This window comes from Barbus barbus (assembly GCF_936440315.1).
Source record: "Barbus barbus genome assembly, chromosome: 3".
In the NCBI taxonomy this organism is placed as follows: Eukaryota; Metazoa; Chordata; class Actinopteri; order Cypriniformes; family Cyprinidae; genus Barbus; species Barbus barbus.
Window position 1 is genome coordinate 26,089,170 of NC_136731.1, and position 27,652 is coordinate 26,116,821.

General features: G+C 38.3%; 1 protein-coding gene across 1 annotated transcript in view; it reads left to right on the forward strand.

Moving 5' to 3' along the window:
* LOC306853616 (voltage-dependent T-type calcium channel subunit alpha-1H-like) overlaps positions 1–27,652 on the forward strand; it is a gene marked incomplete at both ends in the record, with an annotated part of 121,476 nt that overhangs the window by 87,007 nt on the left and 6,817 nt on the right. The window contains 14 exons of the mRNA XM_079391153.1: positions 977–1,132; positions 1,983–2,070; positions 2,396–2,604; positions 8,479–8,862; positions 16,778–16,878; positions 16,983–17,100; positions 17,204–17,272; positions 17,354–17,538; positions 17,864–17,990; positions 18,074–18,199; positions 20,040–20,129; positions 20,239–20,431; positions 25,967–26,118; positions 26,929–27,038. Coding sequence (XP_079247279.1) covers positions 977–1,132; positions 1,983–2,070; positions 2,396–2,604; positions 8,479–8,862; positions 16,778–16,878; positions 16,983–17,100; positions 17,204–17,272; positions 17,354–17,538; positions 17,864–17,990; positions 18,074–18,199; positions 20,040–20,129; positions 20,239–20,431; positions 25,967–26,118; positions 26,929–27,038 — 2,108 coding nt within the window. The remainder of the gene's footprint in view (positions 1–976; positions 1,133–1,982; positions 2,071–2,395; positions 2,605–8,478; positions 8,863–16,777; positions 16,879–16,982; positions 17,101–17,203; positions 17,273–17,353; positions 17,539–17,863; positions 17,991–18,073; positions 18,200–20,039; positions 20,130–20,238; positions 20,432–25,966; positions 26,119–26,928; positions 27,039–27,652) is intronic.

Sequence of the window (27,652 nt, forward strand, 5' to 3'; positions counted from 1 at the left end):
TATTAATGTAGCTGATTATATTTGATTACATTTTGATTACTTTTCTAAATCAAATGTTTTCAACTGTTAATCAGTTAATCAGCTCTCAGACAGGTTGTAGCCTAAAGCTTTCAGCAGCAATGTGGATTGATGTACAATAACTAGCAGAAGTGGTGCACTGCAAATACAAACAAGAGAACCAATCAAAAGCATCAGAATAGCATCACTTTACTAAATGGCTTTTAAAGGCATCGTGCACATCAAAACAGCCAAAGCAACAAATTAATATTATTCAACATATCCTAGTTTGTACAGAAAATATTCAGTTGCAACCCCCTTTGTAATCGTTACCATATAAGTAACTGTAATTTAAGTACACATTTTTTTCTCAGTAAATGTAATGGATTACATTTATTGTATAATCAAATTACGTAACACCGTTATGTAACTAGTTACTCCCTAACACTGGCCATAAATAAATAAATTGTTATTTTTCTCATGTTAGGGTTATTTATGATATTATTAATATTTGTATATCCCATAAACTTATTTATAAACTCCATATCAAAATCTTGAGCTATATAGTTGCTACTATGCAACTGACTACAATTGAAAGCCTTTGTGTGCATTATTTGCTGAACCTGCACTGTATCTGTATACGCTGTACTGCAGCTATTCTCATTAGATTATCACAACATTATTTTGCGGTTAAAACAAGACTTAATTGCTAGACTGCGACAGCCAATTATTATCACTTTAGTAAGAAGCAGAACTTTGAATAGTTTGTACAGTATCATCACAAAACACTACTCAAATTGGACCTACGGCATCAAATTCTGTATTATTTCCCCGACTATGTAATTAAGATGAAGGAAAATATATGAACAAAACACTACTCTATTGCACATTTAATTGATACATTGCAAATATTTTATTTACTCTCTGTGCCATTCTCTGTCCTCTTCAGTTTCTCAAACTGCTTACGTTTGTATTTCAGATCCTTACCCAGGAAGATTGGAACGTGGTCCTCTATAATGGAATGGCTTCCACCACCCCATGGGCGGCTCTTTACTTTGTGGCTCTGATGACTTTTGGGAATTATGTGCTCTTTAACCTACTGGTGGCCATCTTAGTGGAGGGATTTCAGGCAGAGGTAACAAAAAAAAAACATCTATTTCAGCTGGCTCAGTTTCAGTAGTGTTTATTTTCTAAAGATATGTGCACAAAGCAGTTACTTTCTCCATATAGTCTGGGGAGTTAAACTTCATTGCTCACACAATACTGCAATCAACATAAAAATAAGTGTTTGACCTAAGAATCATTCTTCGAAATAATATTTCGGCAGTCAAGATGTGTTTTCTATCAGCTGTTGAGAATCAGAATGTTATTCACAGCCCTCACAACTTGCATTGTACATGTAAAGTATATTATAAATCTACCATGCTGTACAATATATATGTCAATTCAGAATCTAAATATGTAGCTAATATGCAAATTGTTTGCTCCTTGAAAAGGTTAAACTTGTGCCACACAAGTTGAACTTGTGCTTCAGGGATTTACAGAATTTGGCTTCTTAAGCATGCAGATCGGTGCACAAACAATGCAGTTGCTTTCTCCAGATAGTCTGGGGAGTTAAATTTCATTGCTTATACAGTGCTGCAGTGTTTGGCCCATCTGTCATGCTGGGGACTGTGTGAATTGTGAACTTGTTATTAGTAGGTGTAAACCTGCAAAGGCTAAAACAAACACCAACTTCGCACAACCCTAACCGCAATCAAGGTCTAACAGGGTAGCAGAGTACTGATAATATGGGCACCACAGCTGTCTGTATGCACAGCAGGCTGTGACTGAGTGAAGGGCAGTGTGTTGTTGATGCCAGAGGCCGACGTCCTCTGAGAGAACGGCTCCTGTTTGGCTTCAGTGCATCCTGAATAACACTTTAGTGGGCTGAGCGGTTACTGAAATACTGGGAGCTGTCCACAGAAAGCTCTTGTGCTTTGCAGGGAGATGCAAACAAGTCAGATGCGGATGAGGAAAAGCGTTCGGTGAACTTTGAAGAGGAAGAGAAGATGGGGGAATTACGAGCTACAGGTTGCTTTCTTTCACACATAAAATGTTACTGCCGGGTAACATGTAAAATACACACTTTTTACACAACATAGATTTCTCCTATGTTTAGCCTGTTCATTCAGGCATATAGTTAAGTTCATTTCAGACTCTATTACAGAGGGCAGTGGTCTTCTTGAGCCACATCACCATTTCACATATATGAATCTACTGGGGAAAATGCTCTTTTTTATGTGTCCTTCTTCCATTTACCTTTACTACTTTGTCATTCATGGATAATTATTTTTTATTTTATTTACTGGATGGTGATGACTTTCTTCGAGTAAACCCCTTTTACTTCCACCAATAGAGTTGAAGATGTACTCTCTGATGATGTCAGCGAATGGGCATGTGGATCTTCGAGGCATTTTGCCCCCTCCAATCATCATGCGCACTGCTGCCACCCCCATGCCCACTCCCAAGAGCTCGCTCGGCCCCGAGTCAGTGTTTGGTTTGAACGAGTCCAGGCGGGGCAGTGGGATCTCAATAGATCCAAATGCTTTTGATCAAAAATCCCTGGTAAGAAAAAACAGCTCTTAAATTACAATCAGGTGTCCATTACAGTGATATTACATAGAGATTGCTTGAGCATACAGTAGAGTAGTTGTGAAAAGAACATACTGTAAAACAGGAAGTGTTATCTTCATTTATAATTTTTTGATATACGTCTGTTAGTTCAGGTTGTGAAATGTCATGTTCTACGACTCCAAATAAAAAAAGATAATTATTAGTTCAAAATTCATTATATTCAATATTTTACCTTGACAGAGTAATGTGGAATATATTTTAAATATATTTTTAAACATGACTAATATATGACCCTGGACCACAAAACCAGTAGCAAACAATACATTGTATGGGTCAAAATTATGGATTTTCCTTTTATGCCAAAAATCATTAGGATATTAAGTAAAGATTATGTTCCATGAAGATATATTGTAAATTTCCTACCATAAATATATCAGTACTTAATTTTCGATCAGTAATATGCATAGCTAAGAACTTCATTTGGATGGCTTTAAATGTGATTTTCTCAATATTTAGATTTTTTTTTTTTTTGCAGATTCCAGATTTTCAAATATTGTCCTATCCTAACAAACCATACATCAATAGAAAGCTTATTTATTCAGCTTTCAGATGATCTATAAATATCAATTAAAAAAAAAATACCCTTATGACTGGTTTTATGGTCCAGGGTCACATATGTGTAAACTTAATACAACGTATTCAAGGTGTATAGACAACGTGACATCGCTTTCTGTTTGATAGTTGCACCACATATGTTTTATATTCATTAAGTTTAAACCTTTCCTGAAAGTGGTATGCTTTTTCAAAATAAAATGAAACCAACATAAATACAAAGAACAATTTTTTTACAAACATGGCACAACTATTTAATTTAACATTGTTCATTCACTTGTTTGTCACTGACTCATACCTTCAATGTAATGTCTCTTTAAGTCAAGTCAAGTCACCTTTATTTATATTGCGCTTTTAACAATACAGATTGTGTCAAAGCACTTAACAATCAAATTGGAGGATAGAGAGTCAGTAATGTATAATAATAAGATTAAACACTCAATTTTCAGTTAAAAGCATTTCATTATTGAATTCAGAGATGTCATCGTCTAGCTCAGTTTAGTTTAAATAATATCTGTGAAATCAAATTGACGATAATCGCTAGAAATTAAGTGTCCCCAACTGAGAAAGCCAGAGGCGACAGTGGCAAGGAACCAAAACTCCCTCTGTGACAGAATGGAGAAAAAAAAACTTGGGAAAAACCAGGCTCAGTCGGGGGGGCCAGTTCTCCTCTGGCCAGGATATTATTGTTTATTAATTGTTTACTTATTGTTTTAATTAAAATTTTAAATGTATAAATGTATTATATTTCTATTTTTATATTGTTGCATTTTCTAACAATAATAGTATTATGTAATTCAGTATTTTATAATATTTGTAGTTATTTGTTTTATTTTAAGTTTTATTGTATGAAGTTGAGGTCTTGACTGGGGATATGTCCCCGGGGCTCATCCAGGTGTCCGGCCTCCGCCAACGATCAGGGCCACATACATCATCTCCTGGCGCCGATCCACCATCTGATCCGGACACGGACTGAGAAACAGAATAAGAAAGAAACAGACAAATATTAGCGTAGATGCCATTCTTCTTATGATGTAACGAGTACATCATGTGTTATGGGGAGTGTCCCCGGTTCCGGTTGATCTAATTAATGCAGCCTAACAATCCTTTAACGGATTTGAATAATAGAAGTGTATTAGTGTGTTATGTGTAAGCCAGGTTAAAGAAATGTGTCTTTAATCTAGATTTAAACTGACCGAGTGTGTCTGCCTCCCGAACAGTATTAGGTAGATTGTTCCAGAGTTTGGGTGCTAAATAGGAAAAGGATTTGCCGCCCGCAGGCGATTTTGATATTCTAGGTATTATCAAATGGCCAGAGTTTAGAGAACGCAGCGGACGTAGAGGACTATAATGTGATAAGAGCTCGCTCAAGTACTGAGGTGCTAAGCCATTCAGGGCTTTATAAGTAATTAACAAGATTTTAAAATCTATACAATGTTTGATAGGGAGCCAATGCAGTGTTGACAGAACCGGGCTAATATGGTCGTACTTCCTGGTTCTAGTAAGGACTCTAGCTGCTGCATTTTGGACAAGCTGTAATTTGTTAATCAAGCGTGCAGAACAACCACCCAATAAAGCATTACAATAGTCTAACCTTGAGGTCATAAACACATTAATTAGCATTTCTGCATTTGACGTTGAGAGCATAGGTCACAATTTAGATATGTTTTTTAGATGGAAAAACACAGTTTTACAGATGCTAGAAACATGGCTTTCAAATGAAAGATTGCTATCAAACAGCACACCTAGGTTCTTAACTGATGAAGAAGAATTGACAGAGCAGCCGTCAAGTGTTAGATAGGGTTCTAGGTTATTACATGTGGGTTTTTTAGGTCAGATAATTAACACCTCTGTTTTTTCAGAATTTAGCAGTAAGAAGTTACTCGTCATCCAGTTTTTATATTGACTATGCATTCCATTAGTTTCTCAATTTGGTGTGTTTCACTGGGCCGCGAAGAAATATAGAGCTGAGTATCATCAGCATAACAGTGAAAGCTAACACCATGTCTCCTGATAATATCTCCCAAGGGTAACATGTAAAGCGTGAAAAGTAACAGCCCTAGTACTGAGCCTTGAGGTACTCCATACTGCACTTGTGATCGATATGATGCCTCTTCATTCACTGCTATGAACTGATGGTGTTCAGATGAGTACGATTTGAACCATGCTAATGCACTTCCACTAATGCCAACAAAGTGTTCTAGTCTATTTAAAAGAATGTTGTGGTCGATAGTGTTGAACGCAGCGCTAAGATCCAGTAGAACTAATAAAAAGATACAACCACGATCAGATGATAGAAGCAGGTAATTTGTAACTCTAATGAGAGCAGTCTCAGTACTATGATAAGGTCTAAATCCTGACTGGAATTCCTCACAAATACTATTTTTCTCTAAGAAGGAATATAATTGCGAGGATACTACCTTTTCTAGTATCTTTGACAGAAAAGGGAGATTTGAGATTGGTCTGTAATTAACTAGATCTTTGGGGTCAAGTTGTGGTTTTTTAATGAGAGGCTTAATAACAGCCAATTTGAAGGTTTTGGGGACATATCCTAATGACAGTGATGAATTAATAATAGCTAAAAGAGGATCTATGGCTTCTGGAAACAGCTCTTTTAGTAGATTAGATGGAATAGGGTCTAACATACATGTTGTTGGTTTAGATGATTTAACAAATGTATACAATTCTTCCTCTCCTATAGTAGAGAATGAGTGAAATTGTTCCTCAGGGGATCTATAGTGCACTATCTGATGCGATACTGTAGCTAACGGCTGCATGGTTACAATTTTATCTCTGATAGAATCGATCTTGGAAGTAAAGTAGTTCATAAAGTCATTACTGCTGTGCTCTTGGGAAATGCCAACACCTGTTGATGCTTTATTTTTCGTTAATTTAGTGACTGTATTGAATAAATACCGGGGGTTATGTTTGTTTTCTTCTAGAAGAGACGAAAAGTAATCAGATCTAGCAGTTTTTAATGCTTTTCTGTAGGATAAGGTATTTTCCCGCCAGGCTATACGAAATACCTCTAGTTTTGTTTTCCTCCAGCTGCGCTCCAGTTTCCGGGCTGCTCTCTTTAAGGTGTGAGTGTGCTCATTATACCACGGAGTCAGACTGTTTTCTTTGATCTTCCTTAAGCGTAAAGGAGCAACTGTATCTAAAGTGCTAGAAAAGGGAGAGTCCATAGTTTCTGTTACATCATCAAGTTTTTCTGCGCTGTTCGATATGCTGAGGAATTGAGATAAATCAGGAAGATTACTTACAAAGCAGTCTTTTGTGGTAGAGGTGATGGTTCTACCATACTTGTAACAAGGAGTAGAATTTACAGTTTTAGCTATGTGGAGTTTACACAAGACTAGATAATGATCTGAGATATCATCGCTTTGCTGCAGAATTTCAACACCACTATCATTAATTCCATGTGACAGTATTAAATCTAGAGTATGATTTCGACAATGAGTAGGTCCGGAAACGTGTTGTCTAACCCCAATAGAGTTCAGAATGTCTATGAATGCTGATCCTAATGCATATTTTTCATTATCGACATGGATATTAAAATCGTCAACAATTAAGACTTTATCTGCAGCCAGTACTAACTCAGATAGAAAATCAGCAAATTCTTTAATAAAGTCTGTGTGGTGTCCTGGTGGCCTGTATACAGTAGCCAGTACAAACATCACAGAGGATTTATCACTAACATGTGTTTCTCTAGATAATGTTATACGTAGCACCATAACTTCAAACGAGTTATACCTAAAATACTGAGAATATTGCTATAAATTGTAGCAACACCTCCCCCTTTACCTTTTGGACGTGGCTCATTTTTATAGCAGTAATCTTGGGGGGTGGATTCATTTAAAGTAATGTATTCATCCGGTTTTAGCTATGTTTCTGTCAAACAGAGCAAATCTAGATTATTATTATTGCTCAAAAAAGTATCTGTCAAATGCGTAAATGTCATTTTGTGTTTTGTAATTGTTCATTGCTATTTACTTTACTGTAGTCAGGAGCATCACTAGACACAGTAAAATAGAGTAAAATACTGCTCTTCCCCATTAAAATATTATTCATAAAACTTTATTATTTTTTATCAGCTGCTTAGAATCAGAATGATGCCATTTTTACAAAGGAATGAATTGTAATCTAATCAGTCAAATGTTTCAATTGTTCATGATTCACTTTGATTCATTTGGACTGCTAATTCTTGCAGTGAATCGTTTGCAACTGTTTCTCTGACCAAAACTGTAAGGGATTACTTTATAAGACAGAAAACAAACAATCAAAAAATGGATGAGGTGGATATGTACCTTAAATCCACTGTAGGAAACTTTACTTTACTTTACTTTTGTCATTTAGCAGACGCTTTTGTCCAAAGCGACATACAAATAAGAAAAAGTAACTAAAACTAAAAGTTACAACTCCATAAATACTATATACCCACATTTTTAAACTGGCATAAAGCTGGCTTAAAGCTGGCTTGACGTTGGACGCTCGACATTCGCATACCTAAGGACCGTCTCCAAAGTTGCATGCGATATTGGTATACATTTTTCTAACTTCAATAGCATATGAGCAGAATGACTTACAGTCATGAAAACAACTGTACACTGTTCATCTAGGTGTCAACTATAATGCACACCTTTTACATTTTTGATATTTATTAAAATCTACTGTAAATCATATGCAAAAAAAAAAAATTGCTATTTTTCTGTACCGAATGGGCTCAAGCGCAAATTTAAAGCTCAATAGCATTTGAGGAGAATGGCTTACAGTCATAAAACAAACTATAAACTGTTCATCTAGGTGTCAACTATAATGCACACCTTTTACATTTTTTTTTTTTAAATCTACTGTAAATCATATGTAAAAATTCCTATTTTTCACTACGGAATGGCCTCAAATGCAAATTTAAAGCTAAATTGCATTTCAGCAGAATGACTTACAGTCATAAAACAACTGTACACTGTTCATCTAGGTGTCAGCTATAATGCACACCTTTTACATTTTTTTTTTTTTATTTATTAAAAAACTTGCAGATGTTTTCTATTGTTGACAAAGCAGCTTGTTATTACCTTTCTACTGCAGGTAAAATCAATTTATATGCAAAACATAGTAAAAAAAAAAATCTTAATAAGGGGACACTTTTCGATGTGCCCCAGTACTAATGAAAGGCTAGAAATGCCCCTGACTGTAGTACTTCATGGCAGTAACAAGCAATATGTGTAATGTAGGCATATTTCTTTACTATCCCAGACTAGCCCAAGAAGATCTCCATGCCACCCCCGTGGCTCAGGCAGTAACTGGGGCAGCCGCAGGTCAAGCTGGAACAGTTTAGGACGGGCGCCGAGTTTGAAAAGGAAGGACACGTCTGGGGAGAAGGAGTCTCTGCTGTCTGGGGACGGCAGGGGCAGCTTTGAGGATGAAGACTTAGAGGGGGAGAAGCTGGCCAATATCAGTGGGGGCTCACTGCAGTATCCCAGCTCTCTAGAAATCCCTGAGCTGCCCCAAACGCCCAACTTCAGCTCACTGGGAGACCACGACTACCACGACTGCAATGGAAGAAGCCTGCACCTGCCCACTGACCTGTCCACCAACCTCAGCAAGGAAGATTCCATTGCAGAGGAGGACATGGATGATGTAAGTTATGGCTCTGTGTTGATTGATTTAAGATTCAAGATTCAAGATTTTTATTTGTCACATACAGAATTATACAGAGTATAACCAGCAGTGAAATGTAGGTCAGGTCCGCTCCAAGGACAGTGCAATTATGTAGAATACAAATATTAAGAAAATAAAAGTAGAAAAAAATAAAAGAATAAAATAAAATAAAAGATAAAAAATATAGATATAAATATAAATGTGCAGGTCAGTATGTTGTTGACTTAAATAGTAATAAAGAGGAATGTGCAAAAAGAATGTGCAAAAAAGTTGTACAGGGTATTTAAATAGCAGCAATATGAGGTAGATTGCTACAGTCAGGCAGTGCTTATGACTTGGTTTTCGAAGATATCTTCCCAGGGGTTTGTCTTGTGAGGAGACTAATTGTCATGCTGTAATTGATTCAGCACCGTAGTCTGAAGGCAGTAATTGTTTTTCTTGGTGGGTGAAAAGTGACCTTTATTGGTGTCAGTGTGATGATATCTGCTCACTCAAGAGGCCTCGTCTTGAAATTGAGTTTCAAGTGCTGGGAAATAAACAGAAACCAACAGGGCTACAATACAGGCCTACATACAAACAACATACACAACCAGTCAAAAGTCTGGACATGCACAACTTATTCTTTATTTTTTACTCATTTGAGAATAGTAGTAATCTTTAAAATGTTTCTTTTTTTAAAATAAATAAAACTAAAGTTTATATTTCTGTTCTGTACTGTTATTTTGATCTTTCTATTCATCAAAGACTCCTGAAAAATTAATATATTATGGTTTCCACAAAAGCACGACTGTTTTCAATATTGATAATAAGAAATGTTTCTTGACCAGCATATTAATCAGAATATATTGGACTAATTTCTGAAGGATCATGTGACACTGAAGACTGGAGTAATGACTGCTTAAAAAGTCAGCTTTAACATTTTAAAAATATTAACATAGAAATGTAATATAGAAAGTAGTTTTTTATTTTAAATTGTAATAATATTTCTCAATATTGCTGTTTTTACTGTTTATTTTTTATCATATGTATCCTTGGTGAGAGCACAAGAGACTTCATTTAAAAACCTTCTACTTTGGCTCTCAACGAAGGCGGACGCATTTTTCTTTCCTCTCCTACCCTTACCCTCCCTGCTTTGCTCTCTCTCGTCTCGTCTCGTCTCGTCTACTGTCTAATACTTGAGAGTATCTCTCTGCACTGCTCTCCAAACTGAAAAATCATGGATTTGATCAACTGGTCTCCCAACGCAATTGACCCCATTTTTGGGTTCGGGGAACCTGGCTGTCCTGCTGGAACGTTCGCTACTGGCTACACGATGGACGCATGGGAGAGATGGCGGGTCGTTTGTCTGGCGGCTCTTTCCATGGAGGACATTGAAGACATCTACCTATTCGGAACCATGATAACGGGGTTTCTGCTGATTGGATTAGGCTTTGCCCTGGGTTATCGGAAAATTCAGGAGCCGGGAACAGCTGTCCAAAGCCTCACAAAGCTGCCCGTCATGATTGAAGCAGTGGGCAGAGCGGTCAGCACTGAGATTGAGACTATCAACCACAATATGGATTCTATCACGGATAAGCTCACGGCTTTGCTGAGAAAAATTGATGGATTTGGAGACTAGAATGGACAAAGAGAGTAGCTGTGAAATTGGTATGCAGCTACTCGCCCCAAGACGAAACAATTCGCAATCTTATCTTCTTTCGGCTTCCCAAAACAACCCCCCGGAAGAGCGCTGCAGAGAGACGCTCTTGCATTCCTCCCCCATTGCACAGACACCTGCTGATTGTCGACTCCGTCTGGGTCCCGATCAAGGCCGTTTCCATGGCAATTACTGTGTCGCTATCACAATCTGCGGACTGAGACAATTTGATTTGAATACCAGCGTGGCGAATCTCCAGGCTTACAAATACACAAACTCACATACATACACACACATACCCATATATACAGACATTCCATTCACCCCCTCACCCCTGATCCCTCGCCTTCACCGTTTTGTTCCGCCAGTCCGACAGGCGGGTCTGTGACCGGCGCTGAGAATAGCTGCTGGACCGGATGGCTGTTTGTAGGAGCTGGATTACCCCCCACCTGTTGCGTGTGTCTATGGTGTATTGATTATGTGCTTTTGTTGCTGGGGTGTTTTTCCTGTTCTCACACTGTACTCCCATAGGAGCATAGTCTGGGTTTTTTTTTTTTTTTCTCCCCTCCTTCCTCATGTTTAAGCTGTATTTCTTCCTCAATTCCCTGTCTTCCTGTCCTGTCCACCCCCCCTGTCATATTGTATTGTATGTATGTTTGTGTATGTATGGACAGGTTGATGGCTAATTTTGCTGGTACTTGTGACTAGTGACAATAAAGGGTTACTACTACTACTACTAAAAAATCTTACCAACTCTAAACTAATGAATGCTAAGTCTAAGCTAACTGCTAAATGAATAAATGTAAAAAAAAAAAGAAAAAAAAAGGTTGTCTTTTATGTTCCTGAAATTATTTTATTTCTAAATAAGGAAATTTGAGTTATGCATCATCAGAATCAGAATCAGAATGAGCTTTATTGAACAAGTATGTTTACACATACAGTTGTGGTCAGAATTATTGGAACCCTTGGTAAATATGATCAAAGAAGACTGTGAAAATTAACCTGCTTTGTTAATCCTTTTGATCTTTTATTTAAAAAAATCACAAAAAGCTAACCTTTCATTGGATAATAAGAATTTAAAATGGGGGGAAATATCATTATGAAATAAATGTTTTTCTCTGATACACATTGGTCACAATTAACGGCACCTTTTTATTCAATACTTTTTGAAACCTCCATTTGTCAGTTTAACAGCTCTAAATCGTCTCCTATAATGCCTGATGAGGTTAGAGAACACCTGACAAGAGATCAGAGACCATTCCTTCATCCAGAATCACTCCAGATCCTTTAGATTCACAGCTCCATGACGGTGCTTCTTCTCTTCAGTTCACCTCACTCATTTTCTACAGGGTTCAGGTCAGAGGACTGGAATGGCCAGCAGAAGCTTGGTTTTGTGCTCAGTGACCCATTTTTGTGTTGTTTTTGAGGTTTGTGTTTGGATTATTGTACGGTTGGAAGATCCAAACATGGCCCATTATAAGATTTCTAATAGAATCAGTCACTTATTTATTTTTTATCTGTTGGTATTTGATAGAATCCATGATGCCATGTGTCTGAACAAGATGTCCAGGACCTCCAGCAGAAATATAGGCCCACAACATCACAAATACAGCAGTATATTTCATTGTACACATGGGGTACTTTTTATCCCTGTGTTCACCAAACCCATCTTGAGTGTTTGCTGCTAAAAAGCTCATTTTTTAGTTTCATCGGATCATAGAAGCCAGTCCCATTTGAAGTGTCAGTCCTGTCTGATAACTGAATATGCTGGAGTTTGTTTTTGGATGAGCTAGGAGAATTGTTCTTGAAATCCTCCCAAACAACATGTGGTGATGTAGGGGCTGTTTGACAATTTTTTTTTTAAGGTTTTCTGACCCCGAGACTCAACTATTTTCTGCAATTCTCCAGCTGTGATCCTTGAAGAGTCTTTAGCCACTCAAACTCTCCTTCTCGCCGTGCATTAGGACGATATAGACACGTCCTCTTCCAGGCAGTTTCATTACATTTTCTGTTGATTGGAAATTCTTAATTATTGCCCTGATGGTGGAAATGGGGATTTTCACTGCTCTAGCTCTTTTCTTAAAGCCACTTCACTAATTTGTAAGGCTCAATTATCTTTTGCTGCACATCAGAAATATATTCTTTGTTTTTTCTCATTGTGATGGATGATTAAGGGAATTTGGGCTTTGTTTTCCCTCCTATTTATATTTCTGTGAAACAGGAAGCCATGGCTGGATAATTTCATGTTCATAATCACCCTAGAGTGCTCAAAATTGTGAATATGAATGGGAGTATACTTCAGAGATATTTTACTCTTAAGAATTTCTAGGGGTGCCAATAATTGTGTCCAACGTGTGTTTGAGAAAAACATTTATTTCATAATGATATTTCCCCCCATTTTAAATTCTTATTATCCAATGAAAGGTTAGCTTTTTGTGAATTTTTTAAATAAAAGATCAAAAGGATTAACAAAGCAGGTTAATTTTCACAGTCTTCTTTGATCATATTTACCAAGGGTTCCAATAATTCTGACCACAACTGTACAAGGAATTTGTTGTAGTGACAGAAGCTCCACAGTGCAACAGAAAGACAGTAACAGGACAGGACACAGGTAATAAAAACAAAATAACAAGAAATAGCCAATAACCAATGTACAAAGCAGCAAAAAAAAAAATATATATATATATATAACAATATAACAATATATAATATATAATATAGGCAACTATTTATGTACCGGTCAGGTATGTGCAAATTAGAAATGAGAAAAATAAAAATAAAATAAGTGAGTGTGGTGAATGGATAATGTATTAGTTGTGTGTTCCACGTTTATTATTGAGTGTTCATTAGATGTATTGACCGAGGAAAGAAACTGTTCCTGTGTCTGGTCGTTCTGGTGCTCAGAGCTCTGTAACGTCGACCAGACGGTAACAGTTCAAAGAGGTTGTGTGCTGGATGTGAGGGGTCCAGAGTGATTTTGCCAGCCCTTTTGCTCACTCTGGATAAGTACAGTTCTTGGAGAGTGGGGAGGGTTGTACCAATGATTCGCTCAGCAGTCCGGACTACCCTCCGTAGTCTTCTGAGGTCAGATTTGGTAGCTGAGCTGAACCACACAGTTATTGAGGTGCAGAGGATGGATTCGATGATATAGAACTGTTTCAGTAAGTCCTGTGGCAGGTTGAACTTCCTCAGCTGGCAACCTCAACCTCTGCTGGGCCTTCCTGACAATGGAGTCAATGTGAATGTCCCACTTCAGGTCCTGAGAGATGGTGGTGCCCAGGAATCTGAATGACTCCACTGCAGTCACAGTGCTGTTCATGATGGTGAGTGGGGGGAGAGCAGGGGGGTTTCTCCTGAAGTCCACAATCATCTCCACAGTTTTGAGCGTGTTAAGCTCCAGGTTGTTGAGACTGCACCAGACAGCCAGCTCCTTAACCTCCTGTCTGTAAGCAGACTCGTCACTGTCCTGGATGAGGCCAATCAGTGTGGTGTCGTCTGCGAACTTCAGGAGCTTGACAGAGGGGTCTTTAGATGTGCAATCGTTGGTGTAGAGGGAGAAGAGCAGTGGGGAGAGAACGCAGCCCTGAGGAGCTCCAGTGCTGATGGTTCGAGTGCTGGATGTCAATTCACCAAGCTTTACTAACTGCTGTCTGTCTGTCAGGAAGCTGTTGATCCACTGGCAGACGGAGGTGGGGACGGAGAGCTGAGTTAGTTTATTTTGAAGGGTTTCCGTGATAATGCTGTTAAAAGCAGAGCTGAAGTCCACAAACAGGATCCTCACATAAGTCCCTGGTCTGTCCAGATGCTGCAGGATGAAGTGCAGTCCCATGTTGACTGCATCATTCACAGACCTGTTTGCTCTGTAGGCAAACTGCAAGGGGTCCAGTAAGGGTCCAGTGATGTCCTTCAGATAAGCCAAAACCAGTCTTTCAAATGATTTCATGGCTACAGACGTTAGGGCCACAGGTCTGTAGTCATTAAGTCCAGTAATTTGGGGTTTCTTTGGGACGGGGATGATGGTGGAGCGTTTGAAGCATGAGGGGACTTCACACAGCTCCAGTGATCTATTGAAGATCTGTGTGAAGATGGGGGCCAGCTGATCAGTACAGATTTTTAGGCAAGCTGGTGACACACCATCTGGACCAGGTGCTTTCCTTCTTTTGTTCTTCCTGAAGACCTGGCACACATCTTCTTCACTGATTTGAATTGTAGGTATGGGGGAGAGAGGGGTTGCTGGAGGTGTGAATGCTTGTGTGGAGAGGTGTTCTGGGTGGGTGTGGGGTGATCGTTCAAAACGACAAAAGAACTCGTTTAAGTCGTCTGCCAGGTGTTGATTCTCCAGAGTGCTGGGGGGTGGTGTTTTGTAGCTGTTGATGTCCTTCATTCCTAACCACACTGAAGCAGGATCACTGGAAGATAATTTGACCTGAGCTTGTCAGAATAATTCCTCTTTGCCACTCTGATCTCCTTTTCCAGTGTGTATTTGGCCTGTTTGTACAAGACTTTATCCCCCTTTCTGTGAGCATCTTCTTTGGCCTGACGAGCTGTCTGAGTTTGGCAGTGAACCATGGTTTGTCATTGTTGTAGAATAGATGAGTCCTGGTAGGAATGCACATGTCCTCACAGAAACTGATATAAGATGTTACAGTCTCTGTGAGCTCGTCCAGATCATTTGCAGCAGCTTTAAAAACAGTCCAATCAGTCAGGTCGAAACAGGCTTGTAGATCCCGCTCTGTTTCGTTAGTCCATCTTTAACAGATCTTAATACAGGCTTTGCAGACTTAAGTTTCTGCCTCTAGGATGGAATAAGATGAACCAAACAGTGATCAGAGAGTCCTAAAGCTGCTTGTGGAACCGAGTGATATGCGTCCTTTATTGTTGTATAACAGTGATCCAATATATTACTGTCTCTGGTGGGACATGTGATGTGCTGTCTGTATTTTGGCAGTTCACGGGAGAGATTTGCTTTATTAAAGTCCCCGAGAATGATTAAAACAGAGTCCGGGTGTTGTTGCTCACTCTCTGTGATCAGATCAGCGAGTTTCTGTAAAGCTGTGCTCACGTGCGCTTGCGGTGGAATGTAGACACTCACGAGAATGAACGAGCAGAACTCCCGCAGCGAATAGAACGGCTTGCAGTTAATGAAGAGCGTTTCTAGATCTGAGCAGCACATCTTCTTTAACACAGTTACATCTGTACACCACCTCTCATTGATGTAAAAGCACGTCCCGCCGCCGCGCGATTTCCCCGTTGATTCCGTGTTTGCTCTGATCAGCTGGTAATTAGGCAGATGAATCGCGCTGTCCGGTATGTCGCCATTCAGCCAGGTTTCCGTGAAACACAGAGCAGCAGAGTTAGAAAAGTCCTTGTTTGTCCGAGAGAGCAGAAGGAGTTCGTCCGTTTTGTTGGGTAGAGAGCGGAGATTCGCCAGATGGATGCTAGGCAACGCTGTTCGAAATCCGCGCTGACGAAGTTTCGCGAGCGCGCCGGCTCTCTTTCCCCGTCTGCGCCTCCTGTAGCGTTTGACCAGAGCTACGGCTGCGCCAACTACAATGTCCAGCAAAACGTCCGAAAAATCAAAAACCAGTAGAAGATTTTGTGGTGTGTTCTGCCGAATGTTCAGCAGATCATCCCTGGTAAAACCGATCTTATTTGAAAAACAAAAAACAGGAAAAACAAACAAAAACAATACAAACACTGAAGAGCAACGCACAATAGCTGCCATCAGCGGCGCCATTTTGTCATTGTCCCTACTGGAGCCACTACTGAGCTGTTGAAAAAAAAGTCCATAAAAACTGCATAAAATGTCAGTGCTTTATATGAACAAGTGGAAGTTAGTTGGAAATGTTATTATAATGATTTCCCACAATTGTATTACCATCCGCATAATTACAGCTTCTTCATAGTGTCATTTCATCAAGTTAATCCATCTTTCTAGCCAAGTACCTGGCACATCAATTAGACAGTTAGACAAAAAGGATTTTAATTGTGCAAAATGTATATTGCAGAAAACACATTTGGAAAATAAACAGTTAGGGCTATAAAATGGTAATTCATCAAATTTAAAGAAGCATCAATTTGAATCCCTCTTTATTGATGTATTGAATCGAGACCATTAGCGTAATGTTTATAACCGGAGGTTCTTATCTACACTAAACACTTTAAACTCCTGACAATGCTGTAGTTAGTGTTTAGAGCTGTAGTAATTAGCTGTAGTTCTTGTTCAATTTGCTTATATCTCTCTCTTGTTTTTTACAGAGCTTCTGTTTCCGACTCAAGAGGACGTTTGAGGCATATAAACCTAAGTGGTGTAAAGATCATGAAGAGTGGTCCCTTTACCTGTTCTCTCCTCAGAACAAGTAAGCATTTGCCATCTCCAACAACAACTGACCAACTACTGCTTTCCTTTCAAGGTTTCACATTCCATTTTGAAATGCAATATTATTATACAATTCTGTCCTAGGTTTCGGATGATGTGTCAAAGGTTAATTTCTCACAAGTTGTTTGATCATATAGTCTTGGTATTCATCTTCCTAAACTGCATTACCATTGCTCTGGAAAGACCCTCTATTCCGGCATCCGTAAGTTTGCTTAAGTACAATCATGGCCATTTGTGTCTAATATTTGGTGTTGTCATGCTCACTAGATGTACGATACAGTATGTCCTTTTGTTTTTCATTTCAGGAGCGAAAGATCCTCAGTATCTCCAATTATGTTTTCACTGTGATTTTTGTTGCTGAAATGACTGTGAAGGTATGGTACAGTTTTTTCTCTATATAAGGAGTATTCATCCCACAAAATACTCTTACAGATGTGATATGGCTTGTGTTAAAGGTGGTGGCCCTCGGCTTCTGCGCAGGGAAGCAAAGTTATCTGCAGAGCACCTGGAATGTTCTGGATGGGGTGCTGGTCTCTGTCTCTCTCATTGACATCCTGGTCTCTCTGGCCTATACTAGTGAAAACCGAATCCTTGGCATCCTGAGGGTTCTTCGTCTGCTGAGAACTCTGCGGCCGCTGAGGTGAGCTAGTGAAAGTTCACAACGTGCCTGTCTGAGGCTCAAGCAATCAATGAAATCCGCTACATGGTCAGTGCTCCAGTTAAGGAATAAACTGAAGGTTAATTATGTGGTTGCATGATCTCCCGAGTCTACACGCTAAAAGCCCCTTCTCACTTACCGATTCTAAAGCTTTGCAAAATGAAGTCTGAATTATTTTAGAGGTAAGACTAAGCAGAGGTTTATTGATCACAAAGGTTTGTACCAGACAATTGTACCATTACATAAATGTTCCTGGAATTCAAACAGGGTGAACTAGATTGCGTCTGCGTTTTTTTCACATAAATAGAGTGATTAGTCGTGCTCCTGGACTGAAGCTGGTGGTGGAAACGCTAATAACATCCCTGAGGCCCATTGGGAACATTGTGCTGATCTGCTGTGCCTTCTTTATTGTCTTTGGCATTCTTGGAGTTCAGGTAATTACTTCAAATGGCATATGCTTTTCAACAGAAATGTGAGGTATTTTCAGATAACACAGTAGCGATATTATCATTTACAGCTCTTCAAAGGAAAGTTTTACCATTGTGAAGGTGGCGACACCAAAAACATCACCAATAAGTCTGATTGTCTTCAAGCGAACTACAAGTGGATTCGGAGAAAGTACAACTTTGACAACTTGGGACAGGTAAGTGTTATTCATTGGTTTGGGCACATTTAAATTGATAGTTCACCCAAAAATGAAAATTCTGACCAGATAATGGTCATAAATGGTTTAAAAAATGTAACTTAAAAATTTTTTGCCTGCATAAAACTTATTTTCCAGAAAAAAATTTGATTTTTGCATATATTTTTTAAAGGTTTATTTCACCCAAAATGAAAATTCTATCATTAATTACTTACCCTCATGTTGTTCCTAACCCGTAAAACCTTCGTTCATCTTCAGAACACAAATTAAGATATTTTTGTTGAAATCCGAGAGCTTTCTGACCCTGCATAGACAGCACATAACTACCATGTTTAAGGCCCAGAAATACAGAGCCCCTTAAGGGACATGGTTGTGGGAAAAATTCGGGGTGAGTGGAAAAAATTTGAGGTGGGGGGAAAAAATATTTTTCAAATGTTTTGCGTTCTCTCGCAAAACTTTTGCGTTCCCTCGAGAAACTTTGCATTCTCTCGCAAAGATCTTTGCATTCCCTCGCAAAACCAGTTGAGTTCAGACAAACTCTTCCTGTTAACAGCTTGCAGTGGTTTATGCAGCTCCATATGTTCACAGTGGAGCGGTTCATAGAGTTTTATTTTGAACTTGGACTCAAATAAAGAAATACATCAGTGCTTAGTTCAAGGCACAGTCTGGGACATTCTAAAATGCTTAATGTGGCTTACTGTTTTAAAACAGTGACATTGGAGGACCAAATTCGATAATTATAAATGCTGATAAAATTGTTAGGCTAATATTAATAACCTTATTAATAATATTACTATTAATAAAGCAGAATAGCCCAGAATATGAATGCAACGCCCTGCATGTTACGCTTTTTCTCCCCATAGAAAACGCTTAAGGTAGGCTAATGAATGAAGATGGTGATTTAAAAATACCAAATCTGTTTACATTTTATATTGCGCACAGCATGGAATGGAACGCACAGTGTTTTCTCCCCCACAGACAAAACATTATAAAAAACTCTTAGCACGTTGCTTTTCTGTGCATAGTGTAATTTTTTCATAAAATATAAACCTTGAGCTTTTTATCACTGTTTTTTTTATATTAAGCCACCACGTTAAACACGCTTTTCTATGGGGGAGAAAACACTTATCGTGCAATTCAGCTCATATTTTGGGCTTGCATGTACACAGTACATATTTTTAATAGCCTATATAATATAGCATATTTGGCCTTTTTCTTCAAGCTGTTTCGTTTGGCTCATCTGCTTTTCCGTGCGTAATATAAACTGTAAACAGATTTGGTATTTTTAAATCACTGTATTTGTTCAGAAAATGCTTAGCACGGCCTAATGAAGATGATAAAAAAGGCCAAATAAGCTGTATTATATAGGAATTTTTTGCACTCACCCCAATTTTTTTCAACCACCATGTCCCTTAAGGGGCTCCATACAGAAAGGTAGGAAGGACATCAGTAAAATAGTCCATGTGACACACAAAGTATTCTCGTAGCTTCTTTAAGTTACTGTTGAACCACTGATGTCACAAGGACTATTTTAACAATGTCCTCACTACCTTTCCGGGCCCTGATTGTAGTAGTTGCGTTGCTGTCTATGCAGGGTCAGAAAGCTCATGGATTTCATCAAAAATATCTTAATTTGTGTCTGAAGATGAACGAAGGTCTTATGAGTTTGGAACGACATGAGGGTGAGTAATTAATGACAGAATTTTCATTTTTTGCTGTTTCATTTTTATAGGACTTTCAGCAAATGCTGTCTGCAGTAATATGGTTGAAATGATTCCCTGATCTCTGTAACTACACTGAATGAATGATGGTTTTGCCGGCACGTGTCTCTCTTCCGCAGGCTCTCATGTCGCTGTTCGTGCTTTCCTGTAAGGACGGTTGGGTCAATATAATGTATGACGGGTTGGACGCTGTTGGGGTGGACATGCAGGTTTGGATCTGCTTTGCTCATTCTGGCACATGACTTTCCTAATCACATGACTTTCCTAATTTGTTATATGATGGATGTGTCCTCTATCTTTCTGTCTTCACGCCTGCAGCCTGAGCGCAATCACAACCCCTGGATGCTCCTCTATTTCATCTCTTTCCTGCTGATCGTCAGCTTCTTTGTGCTGAACATGTTTGTGGGAGTGGTGGTGGAGAACTTCCACAAGTGTCGTCAGGACCAGGAGGAAGAGGAGGCGCGCCTGCGTGAGGAGAAGAGACAGAGACTGCTGGAGAAAAAGCGCAGGAGTAAGGCGAATTGCGGGTCTGGTCGGTAGTCTATTTTTCTGAGCACTGCCTGCTTCCAGAGCCTGAGAGAGAAAGCTAGAGAAAGATTAAAAAAAAAAAAGACAGAAGCAGTCAAAAGGCTGAGGAAATTTAAAAACCATGCACAATTTGGCACTGATCTGATGTCAGCCTTGGATTGTGATGGACTGCAGCATGTTCCTGCATGAGATACCCACAACACAAAATGCTGCATGGGAAGCCAACAAGGGAAGTTTGCAAAGTACATATGGGGTCAGCATCATGGCCAAAGCAGCAGAACGTCCTGCTATGAATACTCTAAATATTGGAGTGTGGTCAATTAATAGAAGCTTCAACTAGTACTAATTAAGACTGTTCATTTAATGTGTTAGTTAAGTGTTCATTTTCCTACCATCAGAGCAATTCAAAGTTGAAGTATTAATGCACCTCGCCAAAAAACACTTACTGATAACAGGCAGCAAAAAGCTGTTTGCCCATCCTCGCATGTAATAATGGTTTTCAAAACTTTTATGCTCGAAAAAGTTGCTTTTAATATGTTATAATCATGGCACGATATGCAGCGCAATGGCCAAAAATGTCAGTCTGCATGTGTACTTAGACCAAGAGTGCATCCTCTGTGAATGACCGCCAAGTTTACACTACTGTTCAAAAGTTTTGGGTCGGTAAGATTTTTTGTTTTTGAAGTCTCAAGTCTCTTATGCTCACCAAGGCTGCATTTATTGGATCAAAAATAAAGTAACAGTAAAATGTAAGTAAAAATATAATTTATTCCTGTGATGTATCCCATTACTCCAGTCTTCAGTGTCACATGATCCTTCAGAGATTATTCTAATATGGTGATTTGCTGCTTAAGAAACATTTATTATTATTATCAGTGTTGAAAACAGTTGTGCTGCTTAATATTTTTGTAGAAACCAGGATAAATTATTTTCTCCTTATTCAAAAGAACAGCTTTTATTTGAAATGGAAGTCTTTTGTAGCAAATGTTTTTACTCTGACTTGTTCACTTTAATGCTTCCTTGGTGAATAAAAGTATAAAGTTTCGTTTAAAAAAAATCTAACACTCCAGACTTTTGAACAACAGTATATATCAGACAGATACAAACTCTGTTGCAAAATGGATTCCTAAGGACCGTAGGCAAGTGATCAATGACACTGAAGACATTTTTTATATTCAAGGATTCAGTCCTCTCCTGTTGTGTCTTTGATTTATCTTCACTTGGGGATTTGCTAAGAAAAACTGATTAATACATTTCATTTAATTAAATTAATCAGCAAAGTTAAATTATTACAATTTTTAATCGATTGAAAACCCTAGCTGTAATACAACCAAAGGGGTAAGAAACTCAAAGAGAGTGTGGATGCTGGGAAACAATGATGTGAGAGGAGGCAGTTGCTCTGTGACAGTTTTTAAGATGGGTTTGGCAGATGTGTGGATGATATTAATTTGAGAGTGCTGAACTCAAACATATGTAATATTACATCAAGGAAAGTTACATCATATCCAGTTGAGAGACTGAATAAGGTTAGTTGCCTGTGGTCTGGCTGTCTGTCTAAATCAGTCTGGTACGCTGAGGGCACTATTAGGGTTGTCTGATTGTGAGCATTAAGGAATCTAAGAATGCCGGCCATGATTTGAAGTGACTAAATGAATAAATGTGAAGAAGTGTGATCTTTGTTTAAGCACCTCGCCTGCCAGGACAAAGCTTCCTGATAAATGATCTTTAGCATAAAAGCTGGCAGTTTTATCTATGTTTGTCACACTTGGCTCCTCCAGCCTTTACAGCAGTCAAGGGATTAATCGTGTATGTGAGTGTGACTTATAGTACTCATAGCTGAGTCCATAGCAGTTGAGTTTTATTTGCCTGGATCTATTCAAAGAGCCCCTCAATGCATTCTTCTGGGATAGATCAAAGGACGTCTCACAAAACAGTCCTCAACACAGAGTGCATTTAGCAGGACAGGGAAGAAAAGGAGGCAAATATTCATATAAATTACAGATGTCCCGAGCCGATCTCAAGGATCAGGGCTGATCGCGCATTTTTTTTTAACTGATCGGTATCACCTCTCCTAAGCCTGATCCTTATTTTATGTCAGCTGTAATGCCGGTGATGTGTAGTAGGTGGCAGTATTCACTTTCCAGTGGATTTGTCAACCACCATTAAAAGGAAATGAAGACGCTCAAATGGGCATGCTCAGCTGCCATTACAACCAAAATGGTATATTTGATGCACACTTTTGTAACGATCACTCATTTATCGTTTACTTTTATCTGCCTTCAGACTGAGACGTCGTTGTCATAACGCATTGCTATGGGTTGCGTCTTGCTTCGGATTTGACTGACAGATGCAAACTTCATGCTTTCTAACCATATCTCCACTTTGTTACCATATGTTGAAATTATTCTGCTTATTGTAGGTATATATAAAATGCAAGAATTTTACATCAGTAGCCCCATATTCTACAAATGTCTTTATACAGTGTGCAGATATATACATAGATAATATATATATATACAGTTGTGGTCAGAATTATTGGAACCCTTGGTAAATATGATCAAAGAAGACTGTGAAAATTAACCTGCTTTGTTAATCCTTTTGATCTTTTATTTAAAAAAAATCACAAAAAGCTAACCTTTCATTGGATAATAAGAATTTAAAATGGGGGGAAATATCATTATGAAATAAATGTTTTTCTCAAACACACGTTGGACACAATTATTGGCACATTTTTATTCAATACTTTTTGAAACCTCCATTTGTCAGTTTAACAGCTCTAAATCTTCTCCTATAATGCCTGATGAGGTTAGAGAACACCTGACAAGAGATCAGAGACCATTCCTTCATCCAGAGTCACTCCAGATCCTTTAGATTCACAGCTCCATGACGGTGCTTCTTCTCTTCAGTTCACCTCACTCATTTTCTACAGGGTTCAGGTCAGAGGACTGGAATGGCCAGCAGAAGCTTGGTTTTGTGCTCAGTGACCCATTTTTGTGTTGTTTTTGAGGTTTGTGTTTGGATTATTGTACGGTTGGAAGATCCAAACATGGCCCATTATAAGATTTCTAATAGAATCAGTCACTTATTGATTTTTTATCTGTTGGTATTTGATAGAATCCATGATGCCATGTGTCTGAACAAGATGTCCAGGACCTCCAGCAGAAATATAGGCCCACAACATCACAAATACAGCAGTATATTTCATTGTACACATGGGGTACTTTTTATCCCTGTGTTCACCAAACCCATCTTGAGTGTTTGCTGCTAAAAAGCTAATTTTTTAGTTTCATCTGACCATAGAAGCCAGTCCCATTTGAAGTGCCAGTCCTGTCTGATAACTGAATATGCTGGAGTTTGTTTTTGGATGAGCTAGGAGAATTTTTCTTGAAATCCTCCCAAACAACATGTGGTGATGTAGGGGCTGTTTGACAATTTTTTTTTAAGGTTTTCTGACCCCGAGACTCAACTATTTTCTGCAATTCTCCAGCTGTGATCCTTGAAGAGTCATTACATTTTCTGTTGATTGGAAATTCTTAATTATTGCCCTGATGGTGGAAATGGGGATTTTCACTGCTCTAGCTCTTTTCTTAAAGCCACTTCACTAATTTGTGAAGCTCAATTATCTTTTGCTGCACATCAGAAATATATTCTTTGTTTTTTCTCATTGTGATGGATGATTAAGGAAATTTGGGCTTTGTTTTCTCTCCTATTTATATTTCTGTGAAACAGGAAGCCATGGCTGGATAATTTCATGTTCATAATCACCCTAGAGTGCTCAAAATTGTGAATATGAATGGGAATATACTTCAGAGATATTTTACTCTTAAGAATTTCTAGGGGTGCCAATAATTGTGTCCAACGTGTGTTTGAGAAAAACATTTATTTCATAATGATATTTCCCCCCATTTTAAATTCTTATTATCCAATGAAAGGTTAGCTTTTTGTGAATTTTTTAAATAAAAGATCAAAAGGATTAACAAAGCAGGTTAATTTTCACAGTCTTCTTTGATCATATTTACCAAGGGTTCCAATAATTCTGACCACAACTGTATATGTTTACACACACACACACACACACACATACATACATATATATATTTTACTCTCTGCACAACTCTGTATACTGTACATTGGATTGATTTTAATAACTTTAATGTACTTGAATTGTGCATCAAACACTAGGAATATACAAGTATCGAATCAGGACTTGGTATCGAGTGATACTCAATGACTCAGATTGCATTGGGGACACAAAAACCTGATCGGGACATCCCTAGTATAAAAAGGTGTTTCTTCAACTATGGCCATGTGGACTTTAAGAAAACAGTTTCATAGAACACATTTGTCATACATCAGTTATGAAAATTAACATCACATCTCAGATTGTGTATTGTGCTGAGTAGTATTCTAGTCGAAATTTAGGAAGATTTACCTTCACACATCACTCAATAACCTAAAATGTTTGGTGTGGTGAAAATGACATAATTTTGAACAAAAATTGTTATGCAATAAATATCACAACTGTTCATTTCACATTTGTTTAGATGATCGTAGTTGGGACATAAAGAACAAAAACCGCTTTGGACACAAAGGTACCTGAGGTTGAAGAAACATTTCTAGATACAATATATCCAAATTACCAATCTGTGGATCTGTTCATTATTCAGACTCACACGGAATCTGCACCCACAGAAAGCTCAGCGGATTTCCTCAAAATTAAAATAAAATGCTCTTCCCTTGAGCTCATTCATTGAATATTTGGACTAATTTGCTAATAAATCTTTCAGCTATCACTAAGAGTACAGAATTAATCAGATATTCCCCAAATTCAGATCAGAACATGTTAAAAACGTCAACAGATTTCATCTGGGCCTGCCATTATCCCATCATACTGAAAGACAGGCTGTTTCTGTGTGCAACTAAGTAAGACTTTCAGGGTGGCCATGAGTGTGGTATCTGCTAGGGAGAGATGTTTCATTTAATGCTTATGCTGTACCTGCATGTTTAATATCTCTATCAGATATTCAGTAGCTCAAAGGCTTCTCTCTTGGCATATGGTATTTACCTGTAAACATGCTTTTATGGCAGACTCAGAAAGATGGATTCAAACTCAAATCAAATTTACGGTTGCTGTCATGTCCAATATATCACACACAGTACAACTAATCGATAAACAGTCACCTCTAAGCTCTCGAGAAACACTCAATAAGTTCCCATAACCAGTGCTACACACAGAAGTCCTTTCATATGTTCTCCAACATACTGCCATGTTTACAACGGCATGTTCACCAAAGCAGCATGCTTGAAACCCATGAAGGCACAAGTGCTGCATGAGAGGACTTTCAGCGGATAGTTTTGCAATAATATCACAATGGTGGCGAGATAAGTACCGGTCCTCTCTGTAGCATTTGTCCCCTCACACCCAGTGCCTTTTTCCTCTGCATTAGTGATTTAGTTTATCTGTGTTTACACTGCACTGACCGTTCTGTGCTGTCTGTCTGTATGACTGTATCAACAGAGGCCCAACAGAGACCATACTATGCAGATTACTCTCCAGCCCGGCTCTACATCCACACACTGTGTACCAATCACTACCTGGACCTCTTCATCACCTGCATCATCGGCATCAATGTGGTCACTATGTCTATTGAGCATTTCAATCAGCCTCAAGTGAGTCTACGAACACTTTGAATCTCGATTTGTTTGATCTAGTGATCTACAGTTGCATAAAGCTGCATTTCATCATTTGAAACCTAAAGTAACAAACTTTAAAAGTGTTTGTACATTTGAAATAAATGACACCCGGGCCAGATTCACAAAACATTCTTAAAGGTGCCGTATGTAGGATTGACCTAGCGGTTGAACTAGGTATTGCAGTCCAAATTCAAAATATTGGAGACGTTTTTTTCACCCGGCCCCTCCTCCTCAGACTTGGTGCACAAGCAGGTTGCCAGATTAACGACACCAACAGAAACAAGCGCACATTACAATGAATGAAATTAAATACGCTGTGTTTTCCGCCAACTGGCAACCCGGCATGCTGAAATACAATTGGGTAAACTGGCAGTGGGCGGGTTTCACATACCGTAACAAACATGGACATTCCGGGCCAGAATGCACATTTTCAAAGGAGAATAACTGACTGTAACATTGTTTTTCAGATAAACAAGTATGTTAACTTAGCATGTTTATTAAATATCTGCAAACATATTATGGTATTTTTATGCTTTAGTAGAGTCAAAATCCTACATACAGCACCTTTAAGAATGAAGTTAAAAATATTTATCATTTCAGAAACATTCTTATAAATGTTCTTATATTCTTTTCTTAAGATTTTCTTGAATCTGGTCCCTAGTTTGATATTTTTATATAATGCAAAGACATTTATGCATTAATAAATGTGGTTTAAGCATCAAAATACTATTTTCCTGCAAACTGCAGCATTAAAACTGCTGAAATCATTGTTTCTGTCTCACACAGTACCTTGAAGAGGCACTGAAATACTGTAACTATGTCTTTACCATCATCTTCATAATTGAGGCTTTGCTCAAGCTTGTGGCATTTGGTTTTCGGAGATTCTTCAAAGACAGGTATTCTGACCTACAATATGGCTCTATAGATGTGTGCAATTAATCGAATTAGATTATCATGTGCATCTAGTCAGTAAAACCGGTTTCTTGATTAGTAGTTAATCGCCATCACCTGCATTCAAATGGAGCAAGAATTACTACACAGAACCGTAGTTCACTGACAAGCAAGGCAATTTGTGTTCATAATCGAAGGCGATTCGTCTGCGATTATGAACGTGATATTGCCTATCTTGTCGGTGAACTACGGCTCTGTGTAGTAATTACTGCTCCATTTGAAAGCAGGTGATGACGGTTTACTGCCAATCACTGAACCGGCTTTACTGACGAGATAAATCTAATTAGATTTAATTGCACAGCCCTAATAGATGTCTAATGTAAATGTAAATATACTGTAAATAAGAAAAACAATATATTATACTGTAAATAAGATAAATAATATACATATATTGCACTGAATACATTTCTGGAAATAAAATCCATTTTATACTGATATTATGAAATAATGTGCTAAAATGATTATATATTCACTTAAAAACAATTATGTATTCAAGCTGCATTCACAAGTGTTTATTAGCGTGCACTTTAGATGGTATTAGCTTATTACACATTTGCTA